Source organism: Meleagris gallopavo, chromosome 4 (assembly GCF_905368555.1).
Source record: "Meleagris gallopavo chromosome 4, MGAL_WU_HG_1.1, whole genome shotgun sequence".
Classification (NCBI taxonomy): Eukaryota; Metazoa; Chordata; class Aves; order Galliformes; family Phasianidae; genus Meleagris; species Meleagris gallopavo.
In genome coordinates this window covers 59,371,175-59,388,465 of record NC_139407.1, presented here as the reverse complement: position 1 = coordinate 59,388,465, position 17,291 = coordinate 59,371,175, and the positions used below count along the sequence as shown (strand labels likewise).

Below are 17,291 nucleotides of genomic sequence, written 5' to 3'. Positions count from 1 at the left end.
GATAGGTACAATATGAATGCACAGGGTGCAGGGAGACTGTGAGCCAAGTCTGACTTGGCTTTGCTCTCACTAATGGCCCCAGCACATCCCTAATGGACAGCTTGCTTGAGCAAAAATTATCTCTGGTGTATAAGACATTATTTTCTAACGTTTGGATTATGTACCACGCATAACTGACCTTGACTACTGGAACTTCAATTGTTTTATAAATCTCAAATGTTTCTTGATCTGATTGATGATGCATTGCTGTCAATGTTTTGCTGTTTCTGATAGGAGGCATTATAGACGTACATAAAGAACTACAGGCATTTAGATGGCAGCAGTGACAACCTAGACTTGTTTCTCCTGTTTCATATGCACATTTGCAGTAAAGTTAATGGAGTTAAACCAAGCAGGACTTGAATAATTTTGTCATTATAAGTCTTAAAAGTACGTTACAGTTGCACTGTGGAAATAAGGCAATTTAATTTCAGCAGCACCGTGCAGGAACTTATTCACTGATGACTTTCAAGAGTGGTTTTTGAGGGAATGGCTTCAATTTATGTTGTCTGCTTGCTGAAAACCAAAAAGATGAGATTTAAAGAGAGAGAAGAAACACCTGAGGCCTGGAGAACATGACCTGCAAGAAAAGATCCATAGCTTGTGAGGTTTCTGTCACTGGACACTGTTAAATGCAATTTCTGTGTATGTTGGTAGAAAGTGAGATAGTGATAGCTGATCCTTCCCGAGGCAAAATATGAGCTCAGTGATGCCCCGCATCCATTCAGGTTCATGACTTGCTGGGTGCTGGGGTCTTTACAGCCTCTTGCAGCCCAGCTGCCCAGGAGGTGCAGTATCAGTGAAATGCAGAATTTCAGCAACATAGTGGGACATGGCTGGGTGGGAGGAACAGGGCTTTGCTCACAAAGTCTGTCAGGGAAGATGGCGGGAAAATGGTGGCCAGTGAGGTGGGGACAGCATACGGGTAAGTGGTAGTGTGCTTATGGGGCCAGAGGCTCCCCTTCAGTCTGATGGCTGCCTTGACACTGCCTTAACGGTAGAATTGACAGATAAATAGTTACATGAGGAACAAAATTCAATATCCTTACAACACAGTGTTGATAAGTGTGATTAATCTCCATGAACCTGAATTTATCTGGAGAGTTCTTCTCTGGAGACAAAGGCATTCTGCAGGTTTTACGCAGGTGTCTCTTACTTATCAGTTCATCCCCATCTTTTCATGGAGTTTCCCTGTTTTGGGAAGAACTAAAAGGTTATTTGTCCTCTCAGTTCCTCCCTTGATCTATGCCTTTACTTTCAAGTGAAGCTGGGGAAGATGCACAGGTGCAGTGAGGCAGAAGCTGACCTTCACTATTTAGTCATTTATATGGCCAAATGGTGCAGATTGGTTCCATATGGCTTAACTTCTATTATAAAGTTAATCATGTTAATGGTGTATTAACCTTCTCAAATGTGATATTTGAAAAATAATGAGAATTACCAGTGCAGTGTAAAACATATTGAATCATAACTATGTAAGGCATTTATTATAGGGGACAAAAAAAGATACTTTTTTTATTTGGTAATGATTTTAAAGTAAAATGCCCTGTAGATAATGAAAACAGATTTAGGAGCCTTTTTTCTCCACTTAAATAGTCAAGTTAGTATCTCTGTTTTTCATTAATCAGTGATAAGGGAAATTATCCATTCTTATACACTAAGAAGACATTTATTTATGAACTGCCTTTCATAAATATCTCAAATATAATTTGAATAAGAGCTGACTACCTGAGAATACCAGAAGAATACAGAGAAGAGGTATGGCTCTGCTGGCTCAAGCTCCCCATCACTGTTGGTGGTTCACCTTTTCCTCAGACCAGCTATTAAGAAGCTTATTCAGAAAAGTGCATGGGGAGCTCTTCTACCTTAATCTCCAGCAATTCAGGATTTATCTTGTGAATACTGATGGCTTTTATCTTTTTACAAAACTCATTTAGAATGTTTTAGAACAACCCTAGAAATTATTGTTTGTTCTTACTCTAATCAACTGTATTATTTTATTTCTTCTCCTGGATTAGTAACTTCCATACAAGTGACATCGCTGCCCTTATAAGCTTTATTCATGCAGCTCACTTAGAGAAGCAAAGGAGGCAGGGCAAGAACACAGCTGTCACACCAAACTGTTTGCTTTCCTGCTCCATCTTTCCATCTTGCAGCTGGATGCATGATTCAGCATGTAGGAAAAGCAAACATTGGTACTACCTGGAGCTTGGATCAGTGTAGCATGGACTTAGTTAGGCTGCATTCCAGCATGAGCAACGGTGGGGCAGCAGTTTGTTCAGATGAGGCACCTCAGCCAGTGTTCAGCTGCTTAATCTGCCAAATATGCAGGGGTATGTCTAGAGTGGGATTTTGGAGTTTCTTGTTTTGCTTCTCTCAGCATCTCCCCATAGTGCAGGGAGGCGTCAGTGTAGTTACTGCCTCTGCACAAGACCTTGGAGCTCAAGGAAGGGGTGGGTGTGATGAATGTCTGGCTGTTGGTTCTTCCTAGGAGAGCACTTGATGCTGTTCTGCACTGCTGGTTGTGCTTAAAAGGCATGGAGCTAACTCGCTCAGGAGCTGCACTTAATGTTAGGCCTCCAAAGGACAATTATTCACCAGTGTCGTGTGTACCCTGTACAGTGATTCCAAGTGCGACTAAACTGGGTGGCAGCTCTTTCCCCCTGCAAAGGTAGAAGTCTAATGCCAGAAGGATGGTTCTGGTGGGCTGCCCTCAGAGACTGACAGCGACTTTAGCTCTCTACACACATACATAATTAATAGATGATCTCTCACTCAGTAACCAAATAAAAACTAATAGATAGTTGCTGTGTAGTGTCATCAACAGAAGGAAAGAAGCATCTAGAATACTGGCTAAAGGATGAACAAACCAAGCTGCTTCAACAAGTGCAAAAGATGCAGTAGGTACCTGCTCAGGGCTTTTGTCAGGAGCCCAACAGCTCCTGGGTCTGGCAGATGTCTGAGTGGCACAAAGAACTGCCTGATTTCAGCAATTTAGGCTGTATGTGCTTTATTCATAAGTACTTCTGATACAAACAAGTACAGACTAGAAACATTAATAGCGTTATTTATAGTATATTTAACCATTTAACTCCGATATGTAACATATCCAATTACACCTAAACCTTGAAGTTCAGGAGGCCAACGGTGTGTTGTATATATGAGATAAAATCCAGCGTAAAATGTGGATTTATGCAGGCTCTCCTCTGTCTATGCCAGTTTTCTTTCTAATTGAAACTGACAATTCAAAAGCATTGAATAATGTAAAACTAAACAATACAGTGCAGGTAGAGTAAGTGTCATCATTCACTGCGGGAGCAGCTGATTTAGCATATGCATCATTATGAAAAGAAAACTGAACCTTGCAGTATATTTTGTTTTCTACGCAGACCACAGACATTTCAACAATGTATCACGTATTTAAAGAATAATAGATGTGGTTCTTACATCAGTTTCAAATGTGAAACAGAATACACTAACAGTGAATATTTTATAATAGAAAAAGAACTGAGTATGTTTTATAACATCCATATAGAGGTAATCAATCAGTACTGCTTGCATTATGTAATTACTTTGTTACTAGTTTCTGGTCTTTGAGACTTCTCTGTCGCAGTTTATTTCTTCCACCTTAGTGGCTTTGTATAGAGGAGCATATGCTAAGAGAAGGCAAGATATTTACTTATTGGCTGGAAAAGGATAGCAGAGGAAGTAATTATCTCAGAGAATCAGAGGAAAGTACTGTTGGGATTTTTGTTGTTAAACAAGCAAGGGTTTTAAGCGCACTTCCAGTGATACAGAGATGCTTTCCTGATCAACTGTTTCTGTAGTTCCCAGGTTAACACCGAATGGCCTTTAGTAATCAACGTGGTCTTTATTACTGATTTCTGGTAAAAGCCCCCCAATTTTTTACCAAAAATAACAAAAGAAAGCCTACCAAAGCCACCTTATGTATTGGTAGAGTTCCTTTTCTCAGGAATTTTCCCTGTTGAACTGTTTTACCTCTTATTTTTGTTGCTTAAATGCAACAAAACTGTATTTGGATAGTGCCAATACAAGTTATAAAAATATACATCAAAAGACTCAATTCCTAATAAAATCTTTCAGCACAACGTGTCACACAGTTCAGTAACTTTTGTGAATTTTTAATATGATGAGGTTTGCAATCTGTATCAGCAAATGTAGCACTGCCTTTCATATTTACTATAAAAAAAAAAAAAAACATCTGTGTGTGATACAGTGACATTCATGTGTGGTTTAATTAAGAACAAAGTACAGAAGAAAGTAAAGGACTGAGAATTATTTTTATTCTCTGGTTCTAGTTCAGCTCAAATCTGAATAGAAATTAATTAATTGTCACCTTCGTTCTCCTGGTGCATAGTGCTTTTGTTGTATTTGCAGGCATTGCAACTAGTTGATGATAGTGCAAAATGGGACCATTTACACCAAGTCTGAGATTAATGCTGCCTACTGATGCACTGGTTGCTGTAATGTCAGCCCTATCATCCTCTGGTCTGGGAAAAAAAGAAAAAAAGAAGCAGAAAAGATCTTTTCAAATAGAATTAGGATAGGTCTCAAACACTGAGCTGGTCTGCAAATTTCAGTAATGTATTTCTAAACTTTTACCAGTCAATGAAACCTTATGTTACATTAACTTCTGGTGGTTTCCGTTTATGGTAGAAGTTGACACAAGTTCTTAAACCTTTCCAGAATGTTATAGAACTGTAAATCAGACTTTTTATATCCTTATTAAATAATTTCTGATATATTTATTTCACTACTGTTATATGCTAAAGAGGAAAATTCAATAATAAATTCAGTAACTGTAATTAGTAAATGAAATGCAACAAATAGGCACAGTGAACTGAGCAGTGCAGAGGAAAGCAGGCTGACAGCGTAGCACACAAAGATCTCATCATGCCTTGTTTAAACCTTGTAGGTACCTTGATTTGATAGCTTTCTGTTGTGCAAGCAGATCAGCAATACTGGAATAACCAGTAGGAGATGAAGTCAGCTGTGGGTTCTGGAGTCATGTTTGGAATGGCAGTATTAGGTCAAGCACATTCTCTTTAATCAAAGCATACTCTTTTTAATCTCAAAGTAGAATTTCACATATGTGGTGTCTTTGAAATAGGTAGCTGTGAATTATTGCTCATCTTAAAGAAATTCCTGGAACACCTGATGCTAAGAATCAAAAAAAGGCCGTTTGGATGGGTGGTGCTTTGTATTGCTTAGAGGCAGATATTTTAGGTCAAAATGAACACCCTGTCCCCAAACATCGGGTGCCAACTTTTTAGCTCTGCCAGGGGGTCTTTCTTTCAAATAAAGAAAACCTGGAATTTGGCCAGTAATTCAGCATTAGGCATTTATAATTTCTGCTCATCAAATGACAAATGTGTGATTTCCAGGGATAAGGATGGTGTGTAGAGCTTGACATGCAGATCTTGGTCACACACGCTTCTTTCTTCTAGAGTGTTGCATGGTTGGTTGGGAAAGACTGGGTTTTAAATGTGTGCCAGAGGTTTATTTGCCTATTTGTTTTTATTTGCCCTATTTAATTGGTCTTCAGAAAAGTGTGATTGTGGTGGGACTCTTATAAATTATAAATCTGTTCCATAATTCTATTATGTATAGCCAATATCCAAGAAGACCCAGCAATATGAAGTGTGATTTTATTTGTGTGATGTGTGTTTGTGTATATGTTGCACTCAAGAAAGTTTTGTGGATGACTGTTGTCATGTGTGTCTATTCCTACCAGTTTTTACACTTGAAATGGAAATCTGAAACTATTAGTTTGACTATTTAAGTTTCAGCATTGGGAGATGGGACAGTGAAAGCCTGAATGTAGAGCGCTTTGTGTCCATCTGACTTGCATTCTGTTTTGTTCTGTGTCCACAGTGTTTGCTGAATTGGGAAGTCTGTCTGGAACAAAGCTTTCTCTATACAATGGCTGTGAGAAGCAGTGTCCTTGCATTTCTGATTGTCCCGTGCTGGTGATGAGCTGAAGCTCCTCTGAAAAAATGGATTAATTATTTGGATAAGGATTTTACTTCTCAGGATTAGGTGTGTGCTTACTGAATTGTTGGATTTGACGGTTCTGAGCTTCTTACATTTCAGGAAGCAGTTCATATAGAGATCTTTTGTGACACTATGTGAAGTTTATGAAAACACCAGATTAAAAATAGATAGTAGTTGCACCTCTAAGCAGTAGTGATCTGGCAAACTGACCAACTCTATTAAAACTTTGACCATCTGCAAGGATTTACAAAAAGTAAGTTTTTTTGTGACTTAAACTTTCAAGTGTCCTGCAGAATGAATGCAGAATATGATTTGTCCAGAGTAAAAACACTTGGTTGTTGTATTGATCTTGATTTTATTTATTTATTTATTTTGGTTAGGTAGAAATATTGAGAGAATTTCTTGTACTTTTTTGTACCATCAAACTAACAAAGTTATTCTGAGTTTGGGGCTTAGTTTGAAACTACTTGTGCGTGCAGTTATTGGAGGCAGAGTTCAGCATGTGCTGCCTGCTTTTCTTTCTCTGCCTTGGAAACCTATTGCAGCCTGTCCTATGGCAAGGGAGTGTCAGCAGAGAGGAGGACAGGACTGGGAAAGGCACTGGTCAGCCTGGCAGCCTGAATCCAGCTTCTTCAGAAAATCACAGACCACAGAATGGCTGAGGTTGGCAGGGACCTTTGGGCCCATCTGCTCCAACCCTGATCCAGCAGGGACACCCAGAGCAAGTTGTCCAGGTCCAGATGGCTTCTGAAGACTGCAAGGAGGGAGGTTCTGCAACCTCTCTCATTGTGCCAGAATGGTGGCCAGTTTTTTGATTTGTCCCTTGTTAGCAGAGAAGAAAGCATCACACCTGCCTTCTGGGAGCAAAGGTTTCAGTGAGCAGTGCTGACTCGTGGAGGGATAAAGCTGCCATCTGTCACCAGAACCCCATAGTTTGTGTCAGCTGTTACATGTGCACCAGAAATGCCAATGTCTCAGTGTTGCAAAGAAGTACTTACCATAAAACCCAGTTTTTTTTATAAGGCTTTAATGTTATATGAGCACAATAGAAGGAAAGGGGGAAACATGGGCTACAAATGTATTGGAAAAATGTTTGACAGTTATCCTGGATGTACCTGAGTAATGGCAGTAACAGCAGTGTTAAATCTGAACGTGGAAAGCTGCAGTGCTTCTGCCCTATTAATAAATACTAACAAAGATGATTGCCAACGTGGACCTTGTTTACATAGGGATTCATTTCTGATTGTTAAGTGTAAGTATATTTAGACAGAAAACGATTTTTGTTCCTGAAAGCCAAGAAGTTGGTGTAAATGGGAGGAATTAGCAATTCAGACTCCACAAAGCAAACACCAGCCTGGTTATTACAGATGGGACTTAATAGATGTAGTTATATTGAGGTTAGCACAGGAAGCTGTTCCTTTGTTTCATGTTTTAGTGATTGAATTCAATCTTTATGGCTGGCATATTATTGTTAGCAGTTGAATTTACAGTTTTATTTAAAAAATACCTACTTTGGCCATTTCCTTTCCTGAAATGCTGCAAATATTTCCAAGCTATTCATATTTCTCTTGCTAAGTCATATCAGCTCCAGACATCTCCATTTATAAATTTGTTCATACAAGTGTATACATTCATGAATCTTAGACATTCAGTATAGCGATGCCTCTTCTAACTTCAAAATCTCATGAAATTTGAAGACTAAAAACTGTGTCTGAATTTTGCTAATGTTCTAAGTGTAAATTTCTGTGTTAGAAGTGCTCTAACTTGAGCGCTATCACTAACAAATATGCTTGTCTTTTAAATATCTAAAATATATGCTCTATCACAGTGACAGAGTCCAAATGACTGAGGAGGAAGGAACTTTCTTCTCAAAACTGAGCAATGCAGTCTGGAGATTCTGACTCCAGAATTTGAGTTCTTATTATCTAAGTGAATCCCCATATGAGCTCGCCAGGCAAGATGTAACGGCGTATTGCTAACACCTGCATCTCATTTGTACAGAAGGTTGATGGATAGGGTTTACTACGTGTGACAGACAGAGACAAAGAGATATCCGAACACTTGATAGAGAGTGTGGAGGGTCAACCTGCCCCTAGCAGAGGATGAGCACGTTTCCAGGATCCCAAGCAGTGTTGTGCTCCTCCAGCTGCCTGGTTCTTCCTGTTCAAGGCATTTGGGGAAGCCCTGTGCTATAGCCTGTAGGCTGTGATTCTCATGAAATTATATCAAGAATTGTGGTTTTTCTCTTCTTTGTTTTGTGGCCCACTAAAAACCTTCTGCAGGAGCACAGGAATATTTTCTCAACCTGTCTTCATTTTATTTTTCAAAAGCTGTTTTTACTGATGGAAGGATGAACAGAGTTTATTGATGGTGCTGTTGCAGCACATGGGTCTGAAAAAGAGAGGAGGCAAAGCTCCCTTTCACCCTGATAGCTTTTAAAAGCAATAATCTAACAATTCCTTGAAGCTTTTATCCAATTCAGAATTCCCACAGCACCTCTTTTCAGCTCTGAGGTTACCCAGATCATAACAAGGGATGCTCCTTTTCTGCTTTTGATGCTGGCTGCTTTAAGAGCTACTCACTTGCTATGTTTTGATTCAGTAAAACGCTGGCTTGTTTAGGGCCCAGCTCAGTGGTTACATGTGCATCATGTAACATGTTGTTCTCAGTCCCAGAAGCTCTGGCTTCCCCTGCTATATGAGTGGAAAATGATTTTGAAAGTTTTATGAGCTTATGTTTCAGAGAGGAGAGCCTTCATGCATTGCAGGCAAACTAAATACAGAGCTAATAAGAAAACCGAAATGCTTTGAGTGGGTGGATACTTCCGTTTCTCTCTTTTTAATATGTTTTAACTCATAGGTAGCTGAAGTTTTCCTGAACCTGAACTTCAGTTCCAGGAACATGCAACACTTAAAGATGAAGAAGTAGGATATGCTGATCAATTATGATAGTTCAAAATTTGGGCAGAATCTAAAATGCATCTGTTCTGTCTGACATGTGGCCAAGACTGTGGAAATTATACAAAACAGTATGGATATTTTGGGACTAAATATTTCAGAAGAATAATTTACATTTTCCTTTGGTTCACGCTGACTTCTGTCCAAACAACAGATACTTTCTTAAACCTAGTGGTCTGCCTTGAAGTCCCCTTTCATGTGCTTCTGGTATGTCTCTTCATGCTGCTAAAGTTACTTTGATCTACTTTTGGCCAGTTTCCAGACCATCCTTTAATTCCTTTTCTGAAATTTCCATACCAGCTTTAATTCCTGCCAGAAGGCAACTGTTCCATCTCTGTTCAAGCAGGGCCCCAGAGCTTTAAATTCACAACGTGTCTCTTCCTGGAAATAATACTCGCTGCTCAGGCTTGGGAGAAGTCAGGAATATGTACATCTCAGCAGTGCCGGGGGAAGCAATAAACAGACAGAATACTGTCATTCGTTCCTTGACTGCAAGTTTTCTCTTTCCACTTGCTGCTTGACATGACTTGTAGCAATGCTTGGCTTCTATTTGCAGTACTTGCTAGGCTTTGAGCTCCAGAAATCTTTATTAAACAAACAAACAACACAACAACACACCCCCAACAGCAAAATCAAAATGCCGGCTCATTTGTCACTCAGTGTTTGCCATTCTTTTTGCTCTGTATTTATATTCATTGGAACACATGAAAGCAAGATCCTGGATTGCCATGCTGTTCCATTCTCCTGTTCTTTTGTCTTCGTTAAGGTCACAGATGTGACTCAAAATCATCTTGGCTTTGAAGCCATTGGTCAGTCTGTGTGTGAACCTCAGGGGCAAGGCAGGGTCTCTGAAATGGAAGGAGGTCTGGCAGGTGTTGTGGGTAAAGACCCAGAAAAATAGGTCAGTATTTGTCTGAGCCGTGGGGTCAGGCTTTTACCCTGTTCTTGTGAGGGAAAAGCTTGTGGGGCTTCATTTTCTAAGTATACCACTTATTATCAAGATGAAATGTTATATATATATATATATATATATATATATATATATATATATATATATATATATATATATATTTTTTTTTTTAGGACACTGAGATTCATGTTTCCAAGCAATAAAAAGATTTTATTCTTTAAAATCCTGACAAGTTGCTACAGCCTTTATATAACTGTGATTTAGTAATGAACAAAACCTATTAAGAATCTGCCATTGGCTTCAGTGACATTGGATCATGGTGCTTAGCTGTACTGCATGTACGTACTGTAAGTCCATTAAAATATGCCCACATACACAAACATATTTTTGTTTTTCACTTAAGAGTACTGATCTGTACATTTATTTTTTTCTAATTGTGTTGTTGGTAACTTTAGTTGCTTTTGTCTGCAGTACTGTATTACATCTGTTGTGGGTATGTAGTATGTTATGTTTGCTGCTGCTGTTTTGTTTTGTTTTTTGTTTGTTTTGAAGAGTTTATCTGACTCAGGAGCCAGTGCAAGAATGGGTGGTGAAGTAGTTGCCAATGGAAAAGCTTTCTGGGAATTTCAACCTACTGAATCTTCAGAGATTCAATACCAATACTGGCTTTGTTCTTTAGAATAAAACCAGATAAAGTTAGAAATTCGGCCTAACTTCATTATTCTTAGAAATCTTAGATTCTATAAAGCTTCTGTACACGTCAGGAAAAACAGCTGCATTCTGCGGTTTCACCGTAAAAGAATCCTGGGAGTTGAAGCGATGTGGATTTCTTAAAGGGTTGATTAATCTTATGGTTTATTGCATTCCTATTTATCTGCAAACTATATATTTAATCTATTAAAAATTATTCTGTGAACGAAAACAGGTTCTCCATATTTAGTGCAATTATTTGGAATTTAAATTTTGTTTCTTTGCTCAGTGGGGTGGGAAATCTACTTGGAAATTCACATGCACAATATAACATTAAAAAAAAAATAGGATACTGATAGAATACTATTAAAATTATCCAGTTCAATACTATGTTCTTAATACTATCTTTGCAAGTTTCCTTAGGAGCTTAGTGTATGCAAATTTATAATAACCTAGGCATAAACTCATTTCCTTTTCTTTGACCTTTTTGTCCTGTCCTTGTGTATGATTTATGATTTCTGCTTTTTCTTTTTTTTTTTTTTCTTTTTTTTTTCTTTTCTGTTAAATACTCTCATACATTTGCTTGGAGGAAAGCTACTGTCCAGATTTTTCCTTTGTAATAATCTTGCTTCAGGCTACTTTTAACTTTCTGAAATGCAAAGTAATTGTAGTTCAGATTTTAATTGTATGTCTTTTTCTTCTTTTTAAGTATATACTGCCTGGACACATTATCAGTTTGTTATTTAAAGGACTAATAAATTTTTCTCAGTTGTATTAATTTATGTTGCAATAGAATTCAAATTAATACTAACGAGAAGATCTTCTAATAGGAGAGTAAGCATGAAGGGTGTAATTAAATCTCTGAAATAAATTACAAGATATTTCATGAATGTCGGTAACATACTTGTAACCCTTTACCACATTTATTTTACAGACGTTTTCCAGGGTTGTCAGTATCAGAATTTTAAAAAAAGTACTTTTATCCCCAAAATAGTAATTATTCCTCAAGATTCACTGCCCATTCTTTTACTTCTGGGTTTTTGCAGATTTGTCAGGTTTATTTTGTTCCCCTAAATTATGCTTTTAGAATTTCAAAAATATTCATATTACAGTAGTAGTAAAGTAAGTGGGTTTTTTAATTATTATTATTTTGTGTGTGTGTGTGCTATGTACAGAATATTTAGGTAAATTGTTTACTTTCAGATGCTGAGCAGTTGGTCTCACTATAGCTGGTGATCCCTGCAGGAGCATTGGTTGAGATGTTACCACAGAAATGAACCCACTATCAAGAAACAGGCTGTGCCTTAAGAGCTAGCATAGGTTTATTGTTGGAGGGGAAAAATATAACATGGCAAATCCAGAATTAGTCACTTCAATTAATCAGTTTTAAAGTGATGGTTACCTGATCCAGTCACTGCTGGAAGCATAGCAGCCTCTTGTGAGTAAGCTGCAGGGAAAAGATGTCGCCTGCTTTAGCTCTGGGTCTCTGAAGCTTATTTCTTGGTATGAATGTCCTGGCCAAATGTCTTGCTGGACAGGTAAGGTGCAGAGGCTTACCAAAGGAATTTTGTAAAACTCACCTGTTTTCCACAGAGCACCAGAAAGTTTAGTGACTTTGAAACAGGGGAAATTTCATCTTGGATATGGCAGCTAGGTGAATTCATCCTCCAAACAGCATGTGCTTTCTGTCATGGAAGAACTTTCAGATTGAATTGGCCTCTGGAAAATACATCAGTCATACGTGAGGAAATGGTTTTCTTTTTCATTCTACGAACTGCTCTCCCGGACAGTGAAAATGTGTCTACATTTACAAATTATCCCATATGATTAAAGTGACTCTTGAAGAGCTTGGGATATGTAGACTGCAGGGGGGTTTAGGAACAATAATTAACTTATGGGGAGAAAATCCAGAGGATATAAGCAGAGGAAAGGCCTTCTGAAGCATATAATGCATTTTGAATGTTTAAGGCTTGCTTTTGAAACAAATGCAGGTTACCTTCAAAGGGTCAAAGACTCGGCATTTTTGAAGATTAGTAAAATAAACAACAGTCTGCACTGAGGCTGTTTCAAATTGCTGTGTGGAGCTCATGTGTTCAGTTGCAGCTTGTACTGCTTTGCATTTGTGTGAGGGTAAAGGAGGTAACAGTAGTGGTTTTGGATGGACTTTGGTTCCACCCCTGCCAGCCCTTACAGGGATTGTTAGAAACTATCCTCAAGATTTCAAAGTGTTTGAGTTCTTCTCTCTGTCTAGAAAGAAATTTGTTACCGGAACATCTAGATTGTCAGTGAATTGTGGTCACTTTTGGGTGTTTTTTTTGTGACTCTGAGATGGGCTTAGGCCATATGTAAGAACTAAAGTCATCGAAGTTTCTTGATGATGATTCTTCATGATACTCCTAGTACTTTTCACATGAAGAAAAGGAATAGGTTTACAAAAATTCCTGTTTTCACTTAGAAGAATTGCTTCTTTTGACTAGGGAGCAAAACTGTAATTTCTGCTCAGTGATTTTTTCCCCATTTCTGGTCTTCTGACTGTATATTTAACGAGGTGGAGCTGCACTTAGTTAAAGTAAGTCTTTGTGGGCATTTCTTAGTGGTCATGGTAATCTATCTAGTTACAGCATTTTATCATCTTACAACCCCTGAAATATTGAGATTATAGCTCAGTGATATCTATTTTGGTATACTTAGATGTCAATGACAGCCTCAGCCAACACTGCCAATGAAACAGCAGCTGGAAAGCGAACGTAACACTTGTGTAGTGCTCAAAGCACAATCTTGTCCTGTGCTTCTAAGCCAGCTTGATGTATCTTACTTTTTATTTAAATATTGGGCTTACTAAATATATTAAATATGGTGCTTATTAAATATAGGTATATGTGTAGTATATATTATATATGTAAACCGTTGCTACTGTTTTTGTTGGAGATACCTCATCCAAATATCCAGGCCGAATTCTGCTTAAAATCACAGTCCTTAATAGGCCATGATCATAATCCAAGGTTACTATCTAATCAGAAATAAACTGTTTTGTTGCTTATTATGTTGGACGTTGGGAACTTTGCAAAGAGAAAAAGAGCATATAGTTTTGGCACGTAAAGACATCAAAATAAAAATGAAGAAAATGCCTTGTGTGGCATCTTTGTTTGTGAAGCCAGTTTTGTCCAAATAAGGAATGAAAAATTCCATTTACCTCTACATTCACGTTTCAGCATATACCTAGTGAAAAGACTGAGCTTAAGCAATTGACATAATGAAAGCTGATACATTTTTTTTCTTAGCAAAGCTCCTCTGCCTTATTTTTATAATTTTTTGGCTTGCTTCCCATGCTTTTCAGCAGCTCTGAAGTATATCTAAAACTCACATTTATAGGCTTTTTCCTAACACTCAATTAACTTGTAAAATCAACATTGCTGTTGACCAAAGTTAAGCAAATACAACAAAGGCTGATAAGGTTCTAATTAATTGTGGGAAATTGTTCCTTCCTGTGAGCATCAGTATGTACTACATGCTCCTACTGGACAAAAATGGTTGGTCATAAGCTTCCAGTCCCGTGTGTCTAAACTTGACAGCATTCCCTCCAACAAAAAACATTGTAGTACTCCTGAGAGATCAGAGATCACTCTTGGAAGCAAACTGCTTACTTCAGTAAGGCTTCACAGAATTGTTTTTGAAATTGTAAAACATAAACACATTCAAAACAATGATTTATTCATATACTTCAGATAATTCTTTTCTTGTCTCTTTTTCTCTCTAATGGATTGCGTTTTGTTATATACAAGTCATTTGTATTTTTGTCACATTAAAAACTGGTGGCTGAGAACTGTTGGCCTAGCCTGGAAAGCATGAGGATAGAGGAAAGCTTTCATTTTCCCTTTAAAAACTGTCTTTCTTGGGATTGATTCTTGTGGTATCTCTATTTGGATTAATATGAAATTAAAGTAAGTATAAGGAATGAGTGGAACATGAAAAGCAGAAGAACTGCTTCTCAATTAGGGTAATCCATATGGTAATCATCTGCAAAATGAAATGTGTGAAGAGCTGACTAAGAAACGTGATTGTGAAAGGAAGGGAGAGAGTTACCCAGTGGCACTTGCTAGTTCGTGTCTGGGTTGAGAGACTAATTTAAGCATTACTTCCTACTGTATTTTATTTTATTTTATTTAGGCTGTGTATCTAGTAACATTGATTCTTAACTGTCACATCCCAGCTTGCTGTGTAGGTAACTGGCAAGAGTATCATCAACTCATGAACCTAAGAATCCAGCTTGCTGTCCAAGCAGACAAATGGAGCTTCACAGAAGATGTGAAATACTGCAGTAGCAAATGGGGGGTTCTGCACTACACCCCAAAATGTATTAGCTTCATTTTCCTTCACTTGTAATGTAGGAGGTGCTGGCTGACAGCCCTGGAAATTGAGTCCTCTATTTCTCCACAGGAGAGGTATAGCAAGGGCAGCAGCAATGCAAGCTTCCCCACATTGTCCTGCCAATGTTCCTCAACCCAGTTCGGAAGAGGTCACTTCTGGAGGTGAGTGGGTGATGAGTCTCTGTCCATGCAGTTATTGCTGCCAGGACAGACTGTTGGACGGAGACTGGCCCTGTGTCGTGAATGAACCACCAGTCTTTGATAGATAATCACTTTGTGTACCGTAAAGCGGCGTGGGCTGGATTCATTGAGGTTGCATTATTCTGCTTGACTGCTGTCACGTTTTGGTATTGCTTTTTGGTTGGATGCCACCTTTGTATGTTTTTTTTTTTTTTTTTTTTGCACTGTTTTGTTTTCAGAGACTTTGCCAATGCTTTATGTACACATCTATTAAGTAGCATGCGGATAACTGAATGCAATCTGGTTGTGAATGTGATGCAAAAGAGCAGTAACTGATGGCAGCCATGTATGCAAGAGGAGCGTTAGAGCACTAGACCAGGAGGCATGCTTTGAAATGCACCAAAAATTGATAAGAAAGTGAATGTTGGTTTTCATTATCTAAATGAATGATTAGGTTCCTGTTGTAAAGCCGTATCTTAACATTTTCTCTTCCCATAATTACTATGTAATTTAGATATTAACACTCATTAAGCTGGTAAACTAATGCTCTTTTTTAGATTATTTTACAATTAATGAAATCAGTCTATCTAAAGTTAGACACACAACATCCTGCTCTATATGAAAGTATTGTGTATGTGTTGTTGCAGTTGCAGCAGGTAGTTGTCACCTAAAGCAGGAGATATGTGATAGATGATTTGGAAGAAATAATGTAATTGATAGCAGTCTTCAGAATGAAAATAACGGATGCTTACACCCGTGGCAAATGAAATTTTCATGTACGTTCCTGTTTTTTTTTAAGTGCTTTATACTTCCGATGCACCGAGTACTATTCTGTTTTCAGCCAAATTTAAATCTCTCAAATATACAGATGTAATATAGAAAATGGAAACAAAGGCTTAGCAAGGCTGGTAGGCTATAGTGAATCACTTCTGCAGCTTCAAATGCTTTGTGAAGGATTTCTAACAACTTGATTATCATTTGTATTTGAAGCCTGCAGGTCTGTACAACTCTGCTTATATGGCTGTTTGTAAGCAGGTATGATAACAAAAGAGCATACTACAATTCAAATTTAGCATTATTAGTTTCTGCAGCATCTGAAAGAGTTTTCCTAACCAGAAGATTTTTCTTGTCTTTTGTTTGAATTATATGGTTCAGAATATTATTCATTCCATTCTGACTTCTTCTTTTGTCAGAGTGATAAGGAATACAAGGTTTGGATCATAAATAAAATCAGCAGTAGAGTCCTCTTGGGAAGTAAATTGTGACTAAATCATAAATTTAGTTTAAAAGTTTGAAGATGATGACAGTTCACTGCATTAGGCAATATAACATTGGACATATTTGCTAATAAATCACCTTATTTAGTATTTTTATGGTGCTAACAAATCACTGTGGAATTGATTTTTCTTTTTTTCAGCCCTTCCAAATGCAGTGCAGATTGTAAGTTTCTCACTGACATGGGCAAACCCTCATGAGGTCCTGAGCTGGCCTCCCACACACCTGTGTAGACTGAGCCAAGCACTCAGCTCAAACCTTCCTCTAGGTCACATAAACCTTTGAAGACAGCTGCACAATTTAGCACCATTAAACTCTTTTTGTAATGAACTGTATTTTAAATTGAAGCATAAAAATACAGTTAAACCATCATCGGTATGAACACAAAAAAATATGGAAAGGGAATTTTCTCACGTTGCATTTTATTCATATGCATTCGTCTTTCTATTTCTGAATGTGTTATCTTTAAATTGTAATTAATACAGAGCCTGATTTTTGTGTGTATTTACCTTGAATAATGGTGATCTAAAGGAGTCTACTTGTAAAACAAGGTATTACCCCGAGCATGAATAAATACGGCACGATAATCCTCAGAACCTTGATCCTGGAGCCCTAACTTGTATAAGTAATTCCAGTATGACTGGTCACATGAGAAAAGACTTCAGCGTTCGTAGTTACAGATTGTTATCCTGTGAGCTTCAATGTTATTATCCCTTCTTTACCTCCCATTATATCCTAGTGATTTTACAGCCTTGCTGGCTGTGTCCAAGGACTGGGAGCATAGGAAAGTCAAATCAGTCCTTGGAGAGCGCATATATAAATACCTCAGTGATTTGATTTGAGGCTGTAAGTTCAATT

General features: G+C 37.9%; 1 protein-coding gene across 5 annotated transcripts in view; it reads left to right on the top strand.

Moving 5' to 3' along the window:
• Positions 1–17,291, top strand: part of PPP2R2C (protein phosphatase 2 regulatory subunit Bgamma) — a 175,412-nt gene that overhangs the window by 55,389 nt on the left and 102,732 nt on the right. Inside the window, exon 3 of one of the 5 annotated variants that reach the window (XM_085223508.1) lies at positions 15,049–15,140. The exons of the other annotated variants lie outside the window; for them this stretch is intronic. Coding sequence (XP_085079634.1) covers positions 15,074–15,140 — 67 coding nt within the window. The 5' untranslated portion in view covers positions 15,049–15,073. The remainder of the gene's footprint in view (positions 1–15,048; positions 15,141–17,291) is intronic. 5 annotated transcript variants of the gene reach the window in all.